The sequence below is a fragment of the Gymnoscopelus microlampas genome (genome assembly GCF_963454915.1).
Source record: "Gymnoscopelus microlampas genome assembly, chromosome: 4".
In the NCBI taxonomy this organism is placed as follows: domain Eukaryota; kingdom Metazoa; phylum Chordata; class Actinopteri; order Myctophiformes; family Myctophidae; genus Gymnoscopelus; species Gymnoscopelus microlampas.
The window spans coordinates 42201605-42224723 of NC_139941.1; the positions used below are offsets into that span (position 1 = coordinate 42201605).

The following is a 23119-nucleotide window of genomic DNA, read 5'->3' on the forward strand; positions in this document are numbered from 1 at the left end:
CAGGTGGACAGATGCGCAGTAAAATCAATTTTAAAGATGTGTGCAAAGATGGACCTTTATACTGTAGGTCCTTGTTCTACAGCCCTTGCCAAAAAATGTTTTACCCCCTTTTTACATTAACAACTTGAACACATCCGTATTCTGAGGGGAACATTCGCCGAAAACATTCGGCGAAGAGGTGTAGAGGGAAAAACCGAGCTGACCAAGTACAGAACCAAAGGTCAAGTTTACTATAAGTATTGAGGGTGTAAGTGATTAAATGTCTGAAAATACACATCAACATGAATCCAACATATTAGAAAAGGCAACGTGTAAACAAACAAAAAAACATGAATTTACACAACACTGATGATAGTGCTGCCAACAAGTCTATACGCTATCTATGAAATCTATGAAAAAGTTTAATCTGTACAATTGTATACAATATGTAGTAGGGCTCCCTGCTTCATCTCTCTCTCTCTCTCTCTCTCCCTTAGCTAAGGGGTCCTTGGCCTGAAAAACATTGAAGACCCCTGCTTTACACACACCTGCACAGCACAGCACCCCACACTGTAAAATCAATTAATTTACTTAAGTGCACGAATGTGACTAAATTGACCAGGTGGATAAATGAACGCTAGGGTTTCTGTGCAATGCCACTTATATACAGTAATTAACAGTTGAACACATAACAATGTGTACACAAAAGGCTTGCAGCATTCCATAAATTCAATCAAAAGATACACACATCCTAGAATGTATTTAGAACCCAAGCTGCTCAACAAGTTTATACAACAGCACTCTCTAGTGGTAACAACTTTGTTTTCTCTGTGAATCACTTTCTTGTATTCTTAATAGGCCTACTATACTTTGGCCTATATTTGATTCTTTCTTTTTTTTTCTTCTTTTTTTCCATGCTTGGATATGAGTGTGATCAACTCAGTCAATAAATGTGCCTTTGGAGAAGTGATATTATCAGTATTGTGTTTACCACTCTGCCAGTAGTATCAGTAACTATGTTTGCTTTAATCCAACTTCCATGTTGCAAAGTATTTTATGCAATGGCGTGAAGCTGGACGTTTAGGCACTCTGCTCATGTATTGCTCATTGCGATTTGATTGGAATGTTCTGTATTCAAACAGAAATAATGAAACTTCACTGATATATCCCAAACCTTGTGTCACTGTGAAACCACAATCCATAGACACAATAAAATGTATTTCACAACAGATGGAGCAAACAGACCTGTGCACCACCCCACCCTTTAAAAAAAACAGCCTGGTTGGTACATATGTTTGTCTTCAGAGATAAACTGGTAGATATATGACTCGGCATGTTGTTTTAATTTCACTTTGTTGTTTTTGATGCACTTTGTTCACTGTTCGGCACTGGGAAAGCGGGAACAAAGTTCACAGGGGTGTAAGGGGTGGGGGTGAAGAGAAAAAAAATTGACCTTTGAAAGCAAAACAGCAGGTGGAGAGCTAAAACCAGGCGGCTCCGAACACATCGCAAGGAAAGTCAAACAGGGAAAATGAAAGCATACCATCTCTTACTCTTGAGCTGAAGAGGGATTACAAATAATAATAAAAAAGGCCATATGCCTAGTGTATGGTTGGAGTTTATCTATGGTAGTGCACATGAAAGAGAGCAGTGTGTGTCTGTGTGTGTGCATGTGTGTGTTTTGTTTGTGCGGCGGTAAGCAGTAAGGAAGACATCAGTGTAATGGAGGGAGAGGAGAGACCCGGGGAAGCCTACAGGCCCAGCCGGTTGTCTGCTCTTCAAGAGCAGCTGGTCTGGGCCCTGCTAGACTCCGGACTGTCCCGGGACGTCCTGGTGCAAGCCCTGGGTGAGCTGGAGGGAGAGCGGGTTGTCGGTGGAGCAGAGAAGGCAGTGAAGGGCGATGGAGAGAGTTCTGAGGAAGGAGAAATGGATTTTCCACCCCCAATATTCCGGGAATTGGAGGCGCTTCCGCCAGAGGAGGCAGCTAGACAGAGGGCTGAAGTGGACCAGCTACTGCAGTACGTAGATCCCATTCCTTACGGTCACTCTCTTCTGGAAAGGCTTTTGTAGCAGTGCAATAATCGTGTCCGTATTCTTTTAAAGCTGTGGAATTTTGGGATCCTGATAACAGGAGGACATCTTCAGGCAAACATCATTTTGATGATTTGTAAAAAGGCTGCACAAATAGTCATCACCTCTCTGACTTCATTCACACACTTCTACCTCTACCCTATTACTTCTCACAGAATCAAACATACACCAGAGATTTGGAAATGACCGTTAATTTACCTGATGTCATAATTTTTTATGCTTTATTCCTCAAAATTGTCGACCCTCTCTCTCGTGCTCCTCCCTCCTTCTCTCGCTCTCTGTCTCTCTTTCTGCGATCTCTCCTGGCCTCTGAGGTGAATTTAAAGGAGGGTACCTCCTTTCCTAGTTACTAATTACCCCACCCCATCATTATTCTCTGGCCATTTCTTAATAAGAACTACATGCTTGGGTTAGGATGAATGGAGCAGGGGCTGGACATTTGAGACAGTGTTTACTCAAAGCAGGTTTATTTTCCTAACATATAATTTTCTTATATTAGGAAGGTGCTACATGTATCATTGTATTACAATCAAAGCTTTGACGCATTTAAAAAGGATTGAATCATTAACCAGGAAATACAAAAATAAGTAGAGGAAAGGTGTTCTTTGACAAACAAAACTCAATCTCCTACAATTCCTAGATTTCAAAATTGTATTTTGTTTGGTTGAGTTAAACACTCTCTGGATTTACAGATGTTGTGCATTTAGTTTATACAAGCCTGAAAGTTTAAACATGTTAAATTAGGCTTCATAAAGCTGACAGAGGGGTTGCACTTTACTCAGCAGTGATCTGAGCGTGTTGGACTTTGACCTGCTGTATTCTCCCTTATCTGTCTCTGTCAATAAGGCTCTCTCTACTCAGAAAATCCTCAGTGTTCATTTAACCGTGAGCGTAACAGTGGATTCTTATGGGTCAATTCTTACACTCTCATAGTTAAACTAACACTGAACATTTTACTGTGTACTTCCTCCACAGCAGCAATTAGTTTTGTCCGTATCGAAAGCACTATGATTCATACTTACACAAATGTAGTGATATTACAATAATAAGCATAGTTTTTACAATTATCGGAGTTAACGGTAGACAAAGGGCATATTATATCAATAATTCATGAAAATAAGTGTTAGTTAATAGTGATGAATTTGAATCATAATAAATCAAAGAAATAGATTCATAAAATAATATCACTATTATTGCTGCTGCAATGGCTAAGGAACCGTAACAAAATACTTTCACTCTCATGTACTTGTACACAAGATAACGATAAAGAAACCTTTTTGAACCTTGAACCTGAAAGAAGCCATTTCCTCACGTGTGCATTATTTAGATTAAATACCAAGATAATTGTTTATCTGACTACTGTAAATGTAACCAAATGGGTACCTATATTGCACCTATCTATGTACCTATCTATAACAGGGAGGACCCATGGCGTGTTGCGAAACTGGTCAAGAGTTACATGCAGCAACACAACCTCCCCCAGAGGGAGGTGGTAGAGTCCACAGGACTGAACCAGTCACACCTCTCCCAGCACCTCAACAAGGGCACGCCCATGAAGAACCAGAAAAGAGCTGCTCTGTACAGTTGGTACATCAAGAAAAAATGCGAGATTAGCCAGCGTGAGTATCCAGCCAGCTGTGGAGCTGCTGACCCTTATGGAAACATGCTTTCATTTCAGAATAACTAAAAGATACACTTGCACAATATTATTTCCAGGCTCCAATTTGTTGGGGGTGAATGACCCCCCAGGTCATTCATTTTTATGGCCAGTAAGGATATGTTTCATCCCTGTCAAACTTAAATAAATAGGCTATATGAATTTCCTTTTGGGAAATGTAGACAATCTGATATGTTTGATATCAGAATTAACATAACATTAACCTAGCATCCCTATTTTGGGAACATTTTCAAAATGTGTAAAAATTCTTTCAAGTTGTTTCTTTTATATTGAAATCACAAATTCACAGTTTTTTTTATCGAACCCTGATTATTTCTGTTTTAAAGTTTGTGAAAGAAATGTAATTTTGACCAATCTGTATGTTATAATAACTTAATATAACTAACACAACTGCAGTGGTTGTATTTGGTCTCCCTGCTCTTGTATTGAGAAATGTAGATCCTGTGGTCTGGTAGGACCACTACAGGTTGACAAGTGGTACTGCCTGAGCAAGCAGGTGTGGTCCATTGGATCAGAGGTAAAAAAAAACATGTCAACACTTGTGCGGGGGACCTGGGTTTGAATCCCTGGTAGCACATTAAAGTTACAGATTGCAGCTTTAACATACTATACGGTACATGTTAATTATACCAAAGAGAAGTCACTCAATAAAACTCCCATTATAGAGAATCAGCCTTATAAGGTCAGTTCTTCAACCTCGTCAAAATCTTTGAAACCAGCATCCTGACATTTAACGTTTACTCACTGACCGTCCCGTCCAGAATTCACCAACGCCAGACACGGCCTTACATCTGTGGAGGACCAGGTTGATGAAACCAAGAAGGGACGGAGGAACAGGTTCAAATGGGGACCCGCATCGCAGCAGATCCTCTTCCATGCCTACGAACGGCAGAAGAACCCCAGCAAAGAAGAGAGAGAAGGATTGGTGGACGAGTGCAACAGGTGAGACATACAATATGAAGTGGACCAAGGAGCAATATAGTCATTCGCCTACTAGTGACAGTGACTGCACTCAGGGCCCTGTGATTGACAGACGCTGTTTTTTCATCTCCTACAAAAGCTTTTTTTCCCCCTGTATTGAATGTGTTTTCCTCCAACAGAGCAGAGTGCATCCAGAGAGGAGTGTCTCCATCCCAGCTCGCTGGTCTGGGTTCTAACCTGGTCACAGAGGTCCGAGTGTATAACTGGTTCGCCAACCGTCGTAAGGAGGAGGCCTTCAGACACAAACTTGCTCTCGACACACCTTATACACCCACCCAATCAGCAATTATCTCTCACCACACCCTCTCACCTGTGCAAAGTAAGTAATTATGAACTTTAAAAATTAGATTTTTCTTTTATGTAGGCAGTAAAAGTAGTCAGTTTTAATTTATCAATGTATAACTCAGAGTGCACAAATGTAGCCAAATGGGTATATTTGCTTAAATCTGTACACTCTCAGAGTTAAATGAATAATTATTCTTGTTTTTTCTCAGGTATGAAGTACAGTCATCAAATGGCATGTGACAATCTGTCTGGCTCAGTCAGAGGTGGCAGTGAGGACAGAGGTTTAGGAGGACGCCTTGTGGCCAGTCCTGTCCACCTGGAACCCAGTCACACACTTCTGGAGATACAACACCCTAAATCAGTGAGAACACATCATGGTCTCTCAGAATAATTTAAGTACAACCAATGCCAGATTTTTGGGTCCGATATCAATCCCGATTACACCACCAATTATCAATGTTTTGACCGAAATTTAAAAAAGTGCAACTCAATGTGATTTCAGCTTGTAAATCTGCTTTAAAAAATCGGCTACATAATTGCACACTTTACATGAAGTGTTTTGCATGTTGCTCTCCTATAAGCGTGATCACACTTGCTCATTATTGTAATGTTAAACCAAAGGGTGCCGATATGAACCATAGTTGCGCCTACTACTGCAGGTAAAGAATGGTAAATATTGACTTTTCATTGATTAGCATTAGCAGCATATAGACCAATCATTATTAATTATTTTCTTTGTCTTTTCTTTGTCCCAGGTATCCAGTGGCGGTCCCCTGCCTCCAGTCAGCACTCTGACATCACTGCGCAGCAGTCTGTCTGCATCGCCTGCTCCTCCCCATGGCCTCATCATGGCCTCCCTCCCCAGTGTCATGAGTCTGGGAGAATCCTCCCTTCTTATAGGTAACGTTACCTACGCACAAAGAAACATACATCTGCCCTCAGGCTTTCCTTGTAGTGTAATACAAATGTCATGACATGTGAGACAGGGAAAGCAAGGGATGGTGTAGTGTTTAGGAAGCCAACAGCTGGAAGGCAGGGCTGAATAATTTGTGAATAATATCTAATTGTGATTCAGACCAATATTATGATTACATTTGTGGTTAGATTTTGTTTTTAAGTCAAGCTTCAATTCTGTTTACTGTTTATACTGTTGTGCAATGCAAGCACTAAAAAGAATTGCAAGATTTTGGAATAACAGTCAGATTTCCCCGTCTTTTTTCTCTCCTTAAAGTGATCTTCTTCTATGGCTATCACCATGGTGAAGACATAGCCATTTAGATTTTTGTTGTAAAACAAGCTTTTCTCTATGGAATATTTTTGGGTAGACTTCAAAGTATTGTCTATGTAAGATTTTTATAACACAAATCTAAAGCAAATTTCAAGTCTCTGACCAGTCTAAATCTACAAAAAACAATGGTATGCTTTAGAATATTATCAACTGATATGTGTGTGGTCCTTTTAAGATATAAGGGAGAAATGAAATTTGTATTAATGGACCAATTAGTTGCCAAATCACTATAGAATACAGTGCCTTGTCCATTGGAACCACCTCTCTTTAATGCACCTATCCAGTTTCTGCAATATTTAGTAGTTCATGTAGCAGTTTCTTATTATTTTTCTATTAATTATGAAGTATCTCCTACTGGAGTCAAGGCTCTTGCCTCTCATTTTCACACTCATTGCAGTGAAAGTAATTCCGCAGAAGTGTCAGCTAAATGCAAAACAATAATAATATTGATGCTATGAATTATGAATATAATGATAACAGTGTATTTGCCTATATATTTTTTTAATCCACAGGTCTGACCTCTACTCAATCTCAGACAGTCATAAACAATGTGGGGGGCAGTTTTACCACTCTCCAGCCAATCTCATTCCAGCAGCAGCTTCACACCGCATCCCAGCCATCAATACAGCAGCTCTCAGGTCACATGGGCCACAGTCCATTTATGGCAACCATGGCACAACTTCCATGTCACAGTAAGGCTGCAGTAGTAACAAGAGAAATATTGATTTAAATCTGGTGCATTTTAAGGTGCATTTCACAACATTGTCATCCCAAGATACTTTACACAGAAAGAAATACATGTATACAAAAAAAGAAGAAAATACTCCATCGTACGGCAAAGTATGCATCAGGATAATAGTGGGGACAATTAATTCACACATCAAGGACATAAAAGACAAATCAATGACAGGTTTGGTGAGGTGACCTTCATGTGTTCCTTATTGCAGTGTACAGCAACTTGAAGTCTGAAATGCCACAATACCCTTCATCCAGCTTACTGTCTCAAGCCATGGTCATCGCGGATAGCAGCAGCATTGGAACATTGACCAGCCTGGCTGCAGTCAGACAGGTACTGGGGAGTGGTGTGTGTTTAGGAGGGGTCAAGTGACTACATAAAGATGGAACAATTTGACTCATAGGCCATTTTGCTCTTATACTCACCTACACCCTCAAGTCAGGGCTGCCAACCCTCCTGGATCCTGCAGGAGTCTGATTTGGTATCAAACTCCTAAAATTCACCACAACACAGGAAATGGCATCAACTAATCGAAAATAAATACATGTGTCTGGCTTATTGTCTCCCATTACTTTTGTCTGTAATAGATTCTAACATCAGATACAGAGGAACAGACAGACCCACCCCTCCAGGAAGACTCTCTTCATATGCAGCCCACCACACCTGCACCAGGTTCGAAAGCCTTCAGAAACACACCATCAGCTCTACATGGTACTGGAGCACTAGTACAGCAATACAGTGACAGATATGATCAATGACTTGGCCCGTTTTCTGATTTGCAGTGTCTTCTGGGAGCCTGGAGCTGTATCCAGCTTCTCAGTCCACTGACAGTCATCAATCTCACCTCCTTTCACCTTCACCAACGGACATCATCTCCTACATTCCTACACAGATGGTCTCTACTGCACAGTAGTGCTTTAGCATGGGAACGTGCTCTCATGTTTGGTGGACTCTTATAAAGCGTACAAATCCTCTTAACATGGACAGCTACTGTACCTCTCCAAGACATGTCCAGCGAAGTCTCCAAATTAAGACTTGGGAGGATTCTACTATGTCATTTTGAGTGATTCTGGACACTCTTCGGACCAGTTAACCCTATATGAACATGGACTAGATCTACCTTTGATAGGGATGATTGAGGACTGATGCAATTATCTCTAAATCAATACAAAACTGTATTTTTATTATGAAAATAGCACATTTGTAAAGCATATTCATAAATTGTACATGCAGCACAAACTTTGTGTAAACCGTTTCTTTACAAAAAGACATCTGTGGTAGCATGCTTAATTTAGCATCATGTGGCAACTTATTGGGTAGAGGGTCAAACTCCAACTTCTAGTGAAAGAAATATTTCTTAAAGGTATCTGTGGAGAATATCTTATAACAATTTCAACAATATTCTTAAAAACGTCAAATCTATAAATCCTGTTATCATTTCAAGTTTTACAACAAAATGGAATTTCAAACAGCAGATAGGACATTTTATGAACTGCTCTCTACTGATCATGCCTCATGTTACTGAGACACACAGCTCCACATCACCACCCCAAGAATGTTGTTTCGGATTTGTGGAACAAACAAAAACCAAACAATCTGGATTCAACTTTACTAATCACTCCCTTTTTTGTTTATACAACCGTATGTTTCCCATCTTTTATCATTCCTACCTGAACATGTATGACAAGCAAGATGGCAACGCTGAACAATCCAATAACTTTACAAACCAGTCCAGAATGTTAGTTCAACGCCTCAACCACTGCGTTTCTTTCTGCGGCTTTTTGTTTCTTTTTCTTGTTTCTTTCTCTCTTCCGTTTTACTTTGGGTGGTGCGTTGCCGTTGTCCTCAACTGGGTTGCTTTGACAATTCTGAGAAGTACTCACAGTGTCTAGTTGCCTCAATACTTGTTCAGTCTCTCCTTGATTTGCTTCCTTTTTCTTCCTTTTCTTTCGAAAATGTGCCTCCTCTTCCTTTTGGTTTCCTTGACTTTCATTTGTTTTAATCTCTTCCGCCTCCTCAATCTCTTCTCGATGCACTTTCTCTTTCTTCTTTTTCTTACGAACACGAGTCTCATTTCCCTCTTCTGCCCGTCCATTTTCTTTCTTGTTTATGACTGTCTCTGGATGCTGAACCTCTGTCACTGAAGATGCGGGCATATTGGTTTGGGATGATGATGATGTGGGTATGAGGTCTTTCATTGACACTGCTGCTTCCTTCAGCCTCATCTCCATTTCACTGTCAGTGTCGCTGTAAGCATCGGCGAAATACAAGGGTTAGATTGAAAAATGCAGGGATTCTTCCTCTCTGTCCACTTAAGTACAAGTAGATGAATCAGAATATTACATAAAGAATCAATCATCAATTTTTAAAAGGCCAACTAAGAAGGCAGATAACCTTGAGCTGAGAACGGGCCGACGTCTCACAGGAGGTGGAGGTTCGGTGACAACCTGCCCTGGGACTGATGTCTTAAACAGACGAAATCCTGTCAGAAAACAAATTGAGACAAATCCAGAACTTGTAGTGGTCACAAACAGTATATTTGTACTATACTACTGTAGAAGGCATAACTCAAACACAGGCCCATACTGTACCTTCATCATCATCATCATCACATTTTGGTAATTCTGCACATAACGTTCCAGCTGGGATCTCTGAAATGCAACTGATGATCAAATGCCAGGTTATAAACATTGTTCCCCTTAATAATAAGAAAGTATATTAATTAGAAACTATATTGTTTTCGTTGAAATGAAATACTTTAAAGTTTCACCTGTCAAGAAAATGTCCCAACTTCTTGGCAACATGTGCACGGAACTCTGGGGTCACTTGGAGCTCGTTGCCATCATGGTCATGGTCAGATACAGTTACACTGTTTTGACATGGACATAAATGTATTTTGCCATTATGCTCCCAAATCTTCAAATAAATGAGGTGAGACTTTATATGATGATGGTAGCTATACATCATATAATGTTTAAATTAAAAGTTTTATGCATGATAAATGAACTTACCGTTGAGATTGTTTCCCATTGATCTCCTCATCTATAAAAAGAAAAGTGGAGGTGTGACTGTGAACGTAGCCTATGCTTTTTGCAGGTAGCCCCGAATCAGGACCAAACTGGAGGCTACAGTGCCAGTGGAGGAAAAAGTACTCACATTTATTACTTAAGTAAAAGTATCAATACTGCAATGTAGAAATACTCTGTTACAAGTAAAAGTCTGGTATTCAAAATTGACTTGTGTAAAAGTACAAAAGTATTGGTGTCAATACGTACTTTAAGTACAAAAAGTTGAAAGTACTCATTATGCAGAATGTCCCGTTTCACAAGTTTTCAAATGTATAAAATGTAATGTTTAAAATGTATACAAATATTTTGAAAATAGCAGATCTACAAGCTCACAATGCATCACATGGCATTGTGAGCTTGTAGATCAGCTATTTTCAAATGGCCGAAATGTATATTAGGGCTGAAGTTAATGTATGTTTTTTAATAATAATCCAAATCTACAAACTAACAAGTAACTAATGTTTTCAAATAATTGAAATGAGTAAAAGTACAATATTTGCCTCTGAGATGTAGTGGTGTAGAAGTAAAAGTACTGAAAATAAGATATACTACAGTAAAGTAAACAAATACCTCAAAATTGTACTTAAGTACAGTACTTGACTAAATGTACTTAGTTACTTTACACCACTGGTACAGTGCACACTGCACAGTGAAGCGTTGTCCGATGCGTTTCTATTGACATTCTGATAGTAACCGCCACCACCGCCTGCTATTTCAATAGACAACATACTATTGTACTTTCCACTACCTTTATATTAAAAAACACTACATTGGAGAACAGTGTTTGTATCATATGAACAGCTGATAGAGAGCGGTTAAGAGGCAGTACATTGGGTTACCGTCACTGCAGTTTAAAAAATAAAAATAAAAACTTGCTACCTTTCATATTAGCAGCTTGCGTGTTCCAAACAGCTTCCTTAAATTTGTCCAGATCTTCATCTTCACTACTACTTTCTTCTGCAGTAGCAACCACCACCTTCGCAGCGGAGGCCGCCATGTTGGAAACATGTGCTGTTGATTCCTTGGTGAGTGAAGGATTGTGGGAAATGAAGTTAGTGTAGCCCAGGTTGGTTCTCTCCTCAAACACTTTACTGTCTGTCATCAGTGCAGTAAACAGTGGTGTGTTCTATGTGTATACTATGATTATTCCCTGAATCCCACACGCACACATGCGCGCGTCTATAATTAATTCAATGTAAAAATTGTGTAATCCACACATTACATTTTGAGTTATCTTGTGTGACAGTGCCAAGTGGAAATTTTGGAGCACGATGGTGCACAGCAATCAACCAGTCATATTCTATATAAATATCTGCTTTATGTTTTATTGTGTCAGTGAGAGAGAGAAAAGAAAGATGGGAAAGAAACTCAGGTTGAATTTGAGCCTTGGCCAGCTGTAGTCAAGTGGGCCATATTTCTGTGGTATGCACTCTAACCAGGTGAGCCACTGGAGAGCCCCCAGCCTGACTGACATTGCCATCCTTAGAACAAAAGGTTCAAGAACACTTTTTCCCACAAAATCCAGATGTAGCTGATACAGAAGACCTCAAAGACCTATTTTTACGATGCCATTATGAGGCATTCGTTGCACTGTTGACAATTAATCTCAATATAAAGCTGCATTGGGTGATATTTCTGTAATTCACAAGGCCTGTAAATAATATGTACTGTTTCATTGGTAGACAATACAGATTTTTGTGAGCAGTGTTGCTTATTCTATCCTTGCTAAAACATGTCAGCCAGCCCAACTCTTCCTACTAAGACTTTGGATCCCTTATTTATTGAAACCCCATGGCACTTTCCTGTTGATGTCAATGAAGGTTTTCAGAAAATTCAAGAAAATGTTTCTACAGATAGTTATAGGCCCAAAGCCTCATGGTGCCACTTGTGCTCACTATAAGGCCAATATGTGTATATGTTTTATTCCCAAGTAGATGCCAGCTGCTAAGAGATCCAGATACTTCAAGGGCACATAAGAATAATCCTAATAAAAACAATATGTTTCCCAGCAACTGCAGTGCTTGGGTCCCTAATATTAAACCAATGCCCTTTGGGTCTGAAACCTTAATGAACACGAAATCCCTTCACGTGAAACTTGTTTTCTTATTTCACAATTCAAACACAAAACAGATTCATTAATATCAGAACAAACAAATCTAACAATCTGTTTGTGCTTAACATTTTTGCTGTGTTTTGCCAATAGCAAAACAGAAACTGTGCACTTTACAAATCCCTCTAAAGAAGCAGTTTTAGGGTACATGAAGTCATATCAAGTGTACATATTATGTATAGACCTATAAGCCTAATTAGCTATGACATAATGATTGGTGGGGTCACAATACTCTACTACCCACTATTTAGGATATAGTAGTATTCTGACATAGAATTATAACAATCTTAGCCATTACCTGGTCAGGTGGTCAATGGACCCTATCAAGAAATATTTTACAAACTGTATTTATATAACACCTTTCTAAAAGAGGGTTTGCAAAATTCTTTACATTTTAATTTAAAAATATAATCGTTTACCTGGAAACCTGGTGGGCCATGTTGAACCTTGTAAAACCACACATTTATGAAATGTCTTTCTGTAAGCTACGGGACAATTGTTACTTCACACATGGGAGCATGGCAGGTTATCATACCTTCATGAGTGCTTAAAAGACAAAGAGTCTATCTCTGGAATTAGCATTTGTGCTGAATAGCGCATTGTAATAGTACACCAGGATTTTACGAGTATTTAAATAAGGGCAGCAGTCATAAATGGAATGGTATCTCCCTTATTTAGAATCTGTCACTGACTCACTTTTAAGCAATATGAGAAGCTCTGTTGTCCTGTCATATCTGTTGAATTACTGTATAGACCCCTTCACAGACGACGTCACACTGATAAGAACCAGTATGTGCGCGCAGGCCGGCACCAAATGAAACCCATTCTGTCATGTCTCGCTAGGGCGCACCTCGCGAGCCAACACACAAGAGGAGGTTGAATGTACTGAAACCAGCAAATATGTTGGGAATTGATTGCTGAGCTCAGAGCAGAAGATGCACTCAATGATCAATTTACGAGATATAGCATACTGTTTTATAGCTATGTAATGCTCCTACCGAAAGTGAGTAATAAGGCAGTGGTTTCACAATAAAAGTAACAGACAAAACCTACATGCGGTCAAAAGCTTGTGACTCAAGCAACTAAGAGTGCTCTAATTGTCAGCACCAGGTGCACACTGACTCGATGAGGTCAGAAATGGCTACTCTCCTGGCTTTGTCATGGAAGAATGGTTTGCCATGAACGTTGTAACAAACAAAACAAAAAAAAAAATCCCTCAGCGGTTGCACTGTGGGCAATAACAGCTAGCTAATGAGGCAGTTGAAATAAGTGTATAAAGGTTGGGCCAAACGGGCAAAATATCACGCATCTACAGTCTAACAGACATTTCTGATACTTTGACAGTTACGTTAATGCATCAAAGAATTTAAGCTGTTCTTGAATTAGTGTAGGTCCAAACCAGTGACTAATAATAATAATAATAAATCAAATAACTAGGCCACTGAGGGTAAATGTCTGCTGTTGACTGTAAATGCTGTCAATAGGAATCTACCATCCATAAAGTGGCCTCTAATTAACTCAAGTAAGAGAACTCACAAATATCAAAACCTAAATGACTTGCAATGAGAGATCTTATAATCCAAAGTGTCCCTTCTCCAAAGAGATGGGAGAATTTAAGGCAAAGGTATTCAAACAGTAGCAGAAGATACATACTGTAGTAGAACATGTCATGATAATCCAATAGACGGTGCAAAATGTTTTTGTATAAATATATCACAGAAATATTTGAGTTACATTACTGTGGGTCCCAAAAACTTTAGAGCATGAGGTAACAATGCATGAATAATTCCTTGTGGACGCAGATGCGGTCTGACATTTCCAAAGAATGTTGTCAAGTTCATAGGAATGCCCCCCCCCCCCCCCCCCCCCCCAAAAAAAAACAGGCAAAAAACAAAACACTTCTGTCCCCCAAAAAGCTTTCGGGCGGTCGTTATCCAGGCAGATCAAACCCCTGTGATGGAGTGATGTATTGCACTTGAATGTTGTCTTCAAGCATTACTGGCCACCATTGTAGGCATAGTCTGCCTTGTTGTGCATGATTAGTTTGTTGTCCACAAAGTAGAAGCTGTCCGATCTGGTCTCGTATGGGTGCGCTACCATTTGTAGAACTGCAAAGACAGAAGGTCATGAAGGGAAAGAAAGAAAACAGCAGCTTTGTGAAAATTATGCACATTACAGGTAGACAATTATTGGCAGACATATTAAGTAGAATAGAACTCACTGAGGTCCTCCGGGAGCTGTGGAAACTCATAAATGTGCTCACACGTGTTGCGACTGTTAGGAATGCAGAAGCCGAAGTCAAAGTCAAAGTTCTTAAGAAGACGCCCCTGGAAATAATGCCTCTCGATCATCCGAAAGCTGTTAATAGGCTGGTCTCCCACTGTGAACTCCACACTGAGTGTTTGCAAAGAAAAAAGGGGGAAAAGAAAAGCCAATTCACAAAATATTTCAGAGAAAGGATTATTGGGGGATTGAACTTTCGCACTGAATGAACACATACTACCCTCTCTGTAGAGAAACACACATTAGCGGCAAGCTGACTATAAAATGCTCCAGTTCTCTCTTGTACTCTCAGATGATGTGCAAAACATTTCAACATGGTTACTTACGTTGCGCCAACAGTCCGCAGCTTTAGGAAGGCCGGTGTAAACTGATAACGAACAAAACGCCCAGCGCTGGCATCTACATCACCACTCTCCTCTTCTTCCACCACAGGATCTAATAAATAGCCCACAAGTATTTACTGGTGTCTGATTTCAAAACAGGACAATCCAAATATAATACAATTATTGTTGACATCTGCAATTATGGAGAAAATGCTGAGAAATATGAATAAGTAATACTTATCTAAAAAAAAAAGATACAGATATATTCATATCATATACTTGCATTGTAAATGAAATAATATATCCGTAAGACTTTTAAAATGACTGTATAACATTCAGCAAACGGCCGAGTCCACTCATATTCTATGATTTGTAGCCGTTATATTATATTGGTTTTATTCAATTTGAATTAAATCATCTAACAGTAGCCTATAAGGACATGATGTCTCCAGAATGATAGAGCATCATGTTGCCAAAATGAGAACGCTTTTGTTACACACCAGCACAAAAACGTGGTGTGATTGGTATGTGCAAGCTCCACATAACATTCAATTGTGTTACACTTTTGCTAAGCTCACAGGTTGCTCCCATGTAAGATTAAAATCTATAATAGAACGTTTGTTTAATACAGCCCTTTGAAGGTGAATACGACACACTTTAATTATTCATTCTAATCTAGAGTGTGGGTCAGTCTAATCTTGATGGTACAGCTTTCACAGGTTTGACTCCTATTTCTCTGACTTCAGGGATTCTTTGTTTAACACATTGATTAATTGTATATTAATAATCAATGATCGTGGAGCTTCCGGGAGTACGTTTTTCAGATGTATGTAGGTCTACCAGTGCATCTGGCAATAAAGTGAATCTGAACTACACTACATCTCAGAGGCAAATATTGTACTTTTACTTCACTACAGTTACTAGTTACTTTGCAGATATAAATGATTGCATTATAAAACATACATTAACCACTTTAGCCCTATTTTACACCTAGGCTAATTGAAAATAGCCGATCTACAAGCTCACAATGCGTAGATCTGCTATTTTCAAACATTTTAGTAGTTTTACTTTTGAACACAGGCAGACAGATAATTTGTATATTGTGGCATTGCTACTTTTACTCAAGTAAAATATCTGAGTACTTCTTCCACCACTGCTCTGTAGCAAGTACAATCTTAATCTTTACTTTCGGAATGACAGCATAGCATGGTGATTTACCACAGTTGGGAGGTTTGGCAATCTCAAACAACACCGTTCCCGTCTCAAGATCTCTGATCTTGAAGCGTGTGAAGTCAACGTTGAACACATTATCTTCAGGCTTGCAGAGATAATCTGGAAAAGGGAATAAAACTGTGGGTCAAAAACATTGGTGGAAAAAGTACTCAAATGTTTTACTTAAGTAAAAGTATCAATACTGCAATGTAGAAATACTCTTTTACAAGTAAAGGTTCCAGAAGTACAAAAGCATTGGTATAAAAATGTACTTAAAAGGTAGGGTAAGTGATTTTGTTTGGTTAAAATAAGTGTTAAATATCTCTAGTACTCATTGCTATAGAATGTTTGTTCAGTAACAGGAGTCTCCATGTCTCTCCAGCTCTTTAGTAAACAGAAAATGCATTTTCAGGTCAGGATACCAATTTTATCCAATCAGGATAGAGAACTCAGTCAGGATACAGATTAAACAACAAGTGAAGTACAGCACTTGAGTAAATGTACTTAGTTACTTTACACCACTGGTCAAAAAGACAATAAATACAACACCAACAAAATGCCTTAGATTAGATACACAGAACCCCAATGGAAACAAGCCATAGTGCTTTTTTGGGTTAAATCCTTTCAGCATTGTATTTGTATTAAACTGTACTTTTTTTTTTTTTTTGGCAAAATGATGATAAAGTATTCAATCAATCAATCAAAGATCTGGCGGTACAAACCCTGAGCAACAGCACGGAGACCAAGGACCTGGTCTGGTGAAATATCTTTTCCTAACGCCCTGAGTTGATCCTCTGTAACAACAGGCCATTTATCCGATTGATTACGTCTCGATTTGAGTTTCTTCAGCATTCCTCCACCAGATTTACGATCCCTTGTCGGATTCGCAGCTTGGCCGAAATCCGTATCCGACGGTCCTTTACCTGCTGCGGGGGCCGTCTTGTTTCGTGAACCGTTCATATCAGCTACCCGTAGAAGAGGAAGAAAGTTGGGGCGCTATTTATTTTTGGTTGAATCCAGAAAGAAACAAACTGCGGATGAAATTTCAAGATGGCGTAAAACGTGTACGGGTACAAGAAAGTTGTGATTGGCTGTAAACGCTGACGGTTGTCATGGTTACCATTCGGGGGTGCGTTTGGGTTGAGAGAGACTTGTGTGGTTGGACCGCGGCCAGTTGGGACTTTTTACTGTTATGTTTATTGATTGATTGATTCATTTGATTGAATACTTTATTAACAGTTTGCAGATATTACAGTGGTAGTGGTACGATTATTGTTGCCATTGTGGTCCTGTGATATGTTATGTTATATTATTTTATTTCTCATGCATGGCCAGGAAAATAGTCTTCTATGTGTTGCATCTGCAGTGGTGGAAAAATTCCTCAAATGTTTTACTTATAAGTAAAAGTATCGATATTGCAATGTAGAAGTACTCTCTGTTACAAAGTCCGTAATAAAAAAATAAAATAGGCAAAAGGCTTAATGTTTATGCTGAAAAGCAACAGTTTTGGCCATAATGAGGTTTCCGCCCGACAGACAATATTTATATTGTTTTTCAGGACTTTCAAAAAGCGTTAAGCAAAATGGGGTCCGGGGACCCCCAGGGGTCTTTGGGGGGTTCCCAGAAAAATGTGTGTGTGTGTGTGTGTGTGTGTGTGTGTGTGTGTGTGTGTGTGTGTGTGTGTGTGTGTGTGTGTGTGTGTGTGTGTGTGTGTGAGTGAGTCAGTCAGTCACATACGCCGTTCTTTTTTACAGTCTATGGTCGGACCTCACTAGTTGCAAAAACACATCCAGAAAAGGGGAAACAGCGCCCCCTGCCACGTCGTATGGGCGTCCAAAACGGACGTCCATACGACGTCCGAGTCGGACCTCAGCACTTACTGACTGAGGTCCTGACTCAGACGTCGTTTGAACGTCCGTTTTGGACGTCCATACGACGTCGCAGGGGGCGCTGTCCCCCCCCCCTCTTTTTTTACATGGGTTCCCTGATTGCCGTATTTGTGCAACGTTGAATTATGGGTTTCGTATTGAACTTTTAAGTGTTTACATGGCTTTTCCCAACCTGTAGCCTAAGTAACTCATGAAGACTATTATCTACTGTATCTGTGATGCCAAAAAAAGGTCATTACAGTGAGGTGACAAAATCCAGCCCTGAAAAAAAATAATCAATGCCAACAAATTATAAAGAACACTTAGTTGATTATTTATCTTATCTTTTGACATTGTGTAATCATACACTGACTGAGCTAGTGAGCCCAGTATTAACAGAGTATGATTCAAATGCCAAATGAGCAACCCAAGCAAGCACACTACATATAGGCCTGCTATGCTGGTTATTGGTTTAGTAAATAGATTCAGTGAGAAATTGTATTCTGTGGTGGCTAGTGGTTCTCAAAGTAGGGTCCGGGGACCCCAGGGATCCTTGAGGGGGATAACTCTATGCCTGACATTTTACAAAATCAAAACAATCAAGTCAATAGTTGGTCAATCAAAAGAAACCATCCATTGGCTTTTGTACAAGAGTAGAGCTGTGGCCTACTTTACAGCAGGGAGAGATAATTGAATTAGATGGTTTTGAATTTCTTTATGTAAAATAACTGTGATTTGAACATGGAATCTCTGTGCTGACAGTCTGAGCATTAGACCATTACACCATCACTCAGTGTCTCAGCAGATGTCTCCAAGTATTTTTGAAACATCTGTTGTATGTTAGCCGTCAGTTAGTAAAGTTGAAATACTTCAGCATTTAAAGCTGCATAGTATTGTAACTTTCCTGTTCAACCCCAGATTTGACTTCTAGTGCTTTTGAGTTGTTCTTTTGTATTTTAGCCTTCGAAAATTTAAAGCACTCCATTAACTGGTGGAGGACTGGGATTTGAACATGGAATCTCCCAAATGAAAGCCTGACAATTAGACCATTACACCATCACTCACAACGGGATTGCAATGACATGGTTAACAGCTTTTCTTTGACCCATAGTTTCATCTTGATTGATTGATTGATGTACTTTATTTAGTAAGACATGAGAACAACAGTACATGGAAGCACAAATTCACAATACAAGGTCTACTAAACTGGAAGGCTCATAAAGCACTAAGCTTGTTTTAAATTATATTCCCACGCACGCAATTCATGATGATTTATTGAGTTCTCATACTGGGAGTCGATGAATAGCACGCAAGTGAACATGATAAGTAAGAACCACTGTGTCAATCTCAAGCATACATGTCCGCAGTAACCCTGGAACAGCGCCCTCTACTGGCCCTCTACTGGCAGTGACGTCAGACTTCGGTGCTCTATATCCATTGACAATGCATTGGGCGCTTAAAGTTAAATATCTAAAAAAAACTACAAAACATTTCAAAGTAAAAAGTTCAAGCATTTGTGTCCACAGTAAGATGAATTATAAAAAGTGTGGATGGAGTTTCTAGGTGAAAGCGTTGTTTGAGGTGCCAAAACTTTTAGAGGAGTACATTTCTAAACCTATGAAACATTTCAAAGATTTGTTTTCAGGCAAACATTGTTCACAGTAGGATGAACATTTTAAAGTTTGAATGGGGTTTCTAGGTGTAAGTATGTAGGACTAATAGCCTGCCAAAGTTTGTACTTTTTCCCCTAAAATCTATAAAAGCAGTGATGGTCAATGGCAAAATGGACAAGAGTTTCTAGGTGAAAGTGTTTTTTTGAGGTCCATTTTGCCATTGACAATGACAGTGATGAGGAAGAAGTGAATCGCACAGCAATTTGAAATATAAGCAATACGGATTTATTAGTTTGCTTCAAAGGATGTTACAACATTTTCAATAGGCATCAAAATGCAGTTTGAAGTAGATGAGGTGAAGTGGGAGAAGGTCGAGGGTCAGAAAGGATCAAAGTTGTCGAGTTCAAGGTCACAAGCCTAGTTGGTGGGGTGGAAGGCACCCCTCTGATGCCACTGCATGTCTCTGATGCGGCGAACCGACTGGATCTGAGGAATCTGGGCTCCAAACTCTGCACAATCCTTGTACTCGCCCTTCTCAAAGAGGTACTGGTAACCTCTGTAGCCGGGATACTGATATCCCACCCACCTGGTATACCAAGAGCACAGTGATGGGATGGGAAGGAAAATAAATAAGATGCATTAAGAAGTTTTTCATTTCTACTGTGAAACTGTTTATAATACGTCATGTTTATTCTATTAGTGAGGTCGACTTACGTTCCACTCTGCACTCTAATGGAGGAGACCTTCTCCTGGTAGCCATGTGCGTGGAAGCTGGGGACATCGTCATCTATGATCTCGATCTTCTTCCCCGCAAAGGCGGGGTTTTCATAAAGGACAATCTTGTGCTCCTGGCTGTCCTGAGGGACCGATACATCAAATAACAATGTGGATCAAACAACAACAAAGTGGAGGACAACAGAATAGGCAGAAACATTCTCATTCTACTACTCTGCCACCAAAATGTGGAATGCCCTGACACCATCCATTAAAGGATGTGCAACAGTGGTTTCTTTCAAAATTGGCCTGAAAAAACATCTATCAGGTGACCACAAGGGGAGGTAAATGTAATTTTCTTTTGTACATATAGTATTTTGTATTTGTTGATATGCATTACTGTAATGTTTAATGCGATGTTGATGAATTGAATACAGGACCACAATGGAAACACCTGGACTTTTTTTTGTGTTATCCTTTTAGTCTTAATGTCTTACTGGACTATGTACTGTTTACATTTCTGACTAATGTATTCAATCAATCAATCAAAGAAAACACTGACAGAGCGTCCCACACACAATTGAATCCTAATTAACTAAAGTATTTGTTGAATAGTAGTATAGTGGTAGGCCAGTTGTTTACCACTTTAATGGGGCGGAATGCAAAGATGATATCGCTGCGCCTGCTGTTGGTCCAGGAATCCCAGCGAGGATACTCCCCCTTCTCAAACACATACTGCTCCCCCTTACAGCTAGCCTGCTCATATCCCACCCATCTAGTGGAAGCAGGGGAGAGAAGTTGGGTTAGGCAGGAGAAGATAAATGGGACAGAAATGGGGAGTGTTTTCATCCTCTCTCCCTCATTTACCTGTTCACTGACTTGTGCATTCCCTTAATCAATCAATCACTCACCCACTCAACCAGTGGTGGAAAATTACTCAAATGTTTTACTTAAGTAAAAGTATCAATACTGCAATGTAGAAGTACTCTGTTACAAGTCTGGAATTCAAATCAAAGTGTACTTATAGTACCAAAAGTAAAAGTACAAAAATGTTTGAAAATAGCAGATCTACAAGCTCACAACGCGTCGCGATGCGACGTATTGTACAATCTTGCTGTCTCACTCTCTCACACTGTCTCCATCACTCTCTCTCTCTCAGTTAAAATGTATTTAATTAATTAATAATTTATAATTTTCTCCTCTCCAATGTTCATTATTTGTCTGAGGCACACACACTCACGGTCCACACAGCACCAGTATGGAGCCCACTTTCTCCACGCCTGCTTCCGGGAGGTTGTTGCAGGGACCAGTCAGCTCATGGCAGCGTCCCTGGAAGTTTTCCTGGTCATAGATAATCAGCTGTTGTGTGGAAGGAAAAGGAAAATGAATTAATTTGTAAAAAGTGGTTATCATAATAGCCTTGTATAATCAAAATTAAACGTGTGATGAAATTTCAGTGCTGATATTGTTTTCTACTGTACTCAGAAATTGCTGTCCCAGTATATTACCACTCAACCTGAAAATACATAAATAAGCTGATAGGTGGAGGAGGCAGTCCATTTAAAACAATCCAGTTTCGGGTCCATATGGTTACAGTAAATGATTACTGTAAAAGATTTTACTGTGAAGTGTTTACTTCCAGTAGGAAGTTTGAAATGTGGAGCAAGCTGAATGGGTAGCAAGGCCGTCTGGGAATCAGAAGATACCTGATTTGCCCCCCAGCCCCGGTCTGTGTCAAAGTGTCCCCGAGCTGAGCAAGTCTATGTGTCAAAGTGTCCCTCAGCTGACCAAGTCAATGTGTCAAAGTATCCCTCAGCTGAGCAAGTCTATGTGTCAAAGTATCCCTCAGCTGAGCAAGTCTATGTGTCAAAGTATCCCTCAGCTGAGTAAGTCTATGTGTCAAAGTGTCCCTCAGCTGAGTAAGTCTATGTGTCAAAGTGTCCCTCAGCTGAGTAAATCTATGTGTCAAAGTGTCCCTCAGCTGAGCAAGTATGTGTCAAAGTGTACCTCAGCTGAGTAAGTCTATGTGTTAAAGGGTTCCTGAGCTGAGCAAGTCAATGTGTCAAAGTGTCCATGCTGCTCGCTGGGCGCTGTTGTATTAATGGAGCCCACTGCTTCTAATAGGATGGGTAAATGCAGAGGACAAATTTCACGTACTGTATGTGCAAATGTACTGTGACAAAGGTACACCAAAGCTGTGTTGGATATATTATTATGAAACCCTCTCATAATAAACACTTTCTACCCCAGGGGTTTCCAGACCTTTTCACTTGAGACCCAAAAGATTCATTTGGTGTCTCCACGGGAGCCAAAAAGAAAAACACATTATGAATTAGCCACTTAAGCCGTATTTAACATTGTGAAAATAGCCGATCTACAAGCTCACAACGTGTGGTATTCTTTTCTGAAATTCTTTATAAAAATGTAAAAACTCACAACCCATTAAAATGGGTCCCGACCCATTCTTTGGGAAACAATGTTCTACCCTAAGCCCCCCCACCCTGTCCCTCTCACCTTGAAAGCACTGGTTCCTGGCTGCTGCTGCTTGGAGGCAGGATTCTGGTGGTCTGTGGCCATAGTGAATGGATGGGTAATGATGAAGCTGAAAGGAAACAGACAGGAAAAATGATTTGTTTTGTGTTTGATAAACACCACAGGGATGTGTATTAAAATTGAACATGTCTATTTATAGATGGAGCACAATGACCACAAAACAATAATTGTTATGATTGCAATTATCATGCAATAACATGGAATTTAGAAATATGTTTGTTATGCACGTGAATATCCAAGCTATCCAATCCAATAACTATCCTATATTAAATATCACATAAATTATGCATCTTAACAAAAGCCCCCTCCCCTTTTCCCTCCAAAACAAGCTATGACT

General features: G+C 39.7%; 4 protein-coding genes across 5 annotated transcripts; 1 reads left to right on the forward strand and 3 right to left on the reverse strand.

The window, feature by feature from the left end:
• Window positions 1–1701: 1701 nt before the first annotated feature.
• On the forward strand, window positions 1702–8036 carry hnf1a (HNF1 homeobox a; the record flags this gene model as incomplete). Its single annotated transcript, XM_084054309.1, has 10 exons — window positions 1702–1997; window positions 3490–3689; window positions 4510–4690; window positions 4849–5048; window positions 5224–5375; window positions 5770–5914; window positions 6815–6994; window positions 7250–7371; window positions 7626–7710; window positions 7821–8036. 10 exons carry the CDS (start codon window positions 1702–1704, stop codon window positions 7949–7951), a joined length of 1692 nt encoding a protein of 563 aa, XP_083910435.1. The 3' UTR covers window positions 7952–8036.
• A 202-nt stretch (window positions 8037–8238) lies between these two features.
• Window positions 8239–11114, reverse strand: cUnh12orf43 (chromosome Un C12orf43 homolog). 2 transcript variants are annotated; one of them, XM_084054129.1, is made up of 7 exons: window positions 10986–11113; window positions 10732–10815; window positions 10050–10080; window positions 9809–9907; window positions 9630–9700; window positions 9433–9520; window positions 8239–9285 (listed from the first exon to the last, which is right to left on the reverse strand). In XM_084054129.1, the coding sequence occupies exons 1-7, from the start codon at window positions 11101–11103 to the stop codon at window positions 8778–8780; spliced, it is 999 nt and encodes a 332-aa protein (XP_083910255.1). In that variant the 5' UTR covers window positions 11104–11113; the 3' UTR covers window positions 8239–8777. The 2 variants fall into 2 exon arrangements, with proteins under 2 accessions (XP_083910255.1, XP_083910256.1); XM_084054130.1 differs by lacking the exon at window positions 10732–10815 and having other exon boundaries at window positions 10986–11114.
• A 1173-nt stretch (window positions 11115–12287) lies between these two features.
• unc119b (unc-119 lipid binding chaperone B) lies at window positions 12288–17078 on the reverse strand. The gene is made up of 5 exons (XM_084055157.1): window positions 16757–17078; window positions 16041–16154; window positions 14826–14934; window positions 14438–14610; window positions 12288–14324 (listed from the first exon to the last, which is right to left on the reverse strand). The coding sequence occupies exons 1-5, from the start codon at window positions 16992–16994 to the stop codon at window positions 14212–14214; spliced, it is 747 nt and encodes a 248-aa protein (XP_083911283.1). The 5' UTR covers window positions 16995–17078; the 3' UTR covers window positions 12288–14211.
• Window positions 17079–19932: 2854 nt separating this feature from the next.
• On the reverse strand, window positions 19933–22806 carry crybb2 (crystallin, beta B2; the record flags this gene model as incomplete). Its single annotated transcript, XM_084054940.1, has 5 exons — window positions 19933–20101; window positions 20230–20372; window positions 20872–21004; window positions 21470–21588; window positions 22744–22806. 5 exons carry the CDS (start codon window positions 22804–22806, stop codon window positions 19933–19935), a joined length of 627 nt encoding a protein of 208 aa, XP_083911066.1.
• Window positions 22807–23119: the final 313 nt, after the last annotated feature.

Bases quoted from the DNA above. Each gene is read 5' to 3' on its own strand.
- cUnh12orf43 (XM_084054129.1), bottom strand. From the start codon at position 11,103: ATGGCGGCCTCCGCTGCGAAGGTGGTGGTTGCTACTGCAGAAGAAAGT. The intron at 10,081-10,731 runs GTGTAAAGTAAC...TTCTTTTTATAG, and splicing joins CAGTGTGCACTGTACCAGTG to ATGAGGAGATCAATGGGAAA. The intron at 9,521-9,629 runs GTACAGTATGGG...GTTTTCTGACAG, and splicing joins TGATGATGATGATGATGAAG to GATTTCGTCTGTTTAAGACA.
- unc119b (XM_084055157.1), bottom strand. From the start codon at position 16,994: ATGAACGGTTCACGAAACAAGACGGCCCCCGCAGCAGGTAAAGGACCG. The intron at 14,935-16,040 runs GTAAATCACCAT...GCTATTTATTAG, and splicing joins TGCCAAACCTCCCAACTGTG to ATCCTGTGGTGGAAGAAGAG. The intron at 14,325-14,437 runs GTGAGTTCTATT...CTGTCTTTGCAG, and splicing joins ACAGCTCCCGGAGGACCTCA to TTCTACAAATGGTAGCGCAC.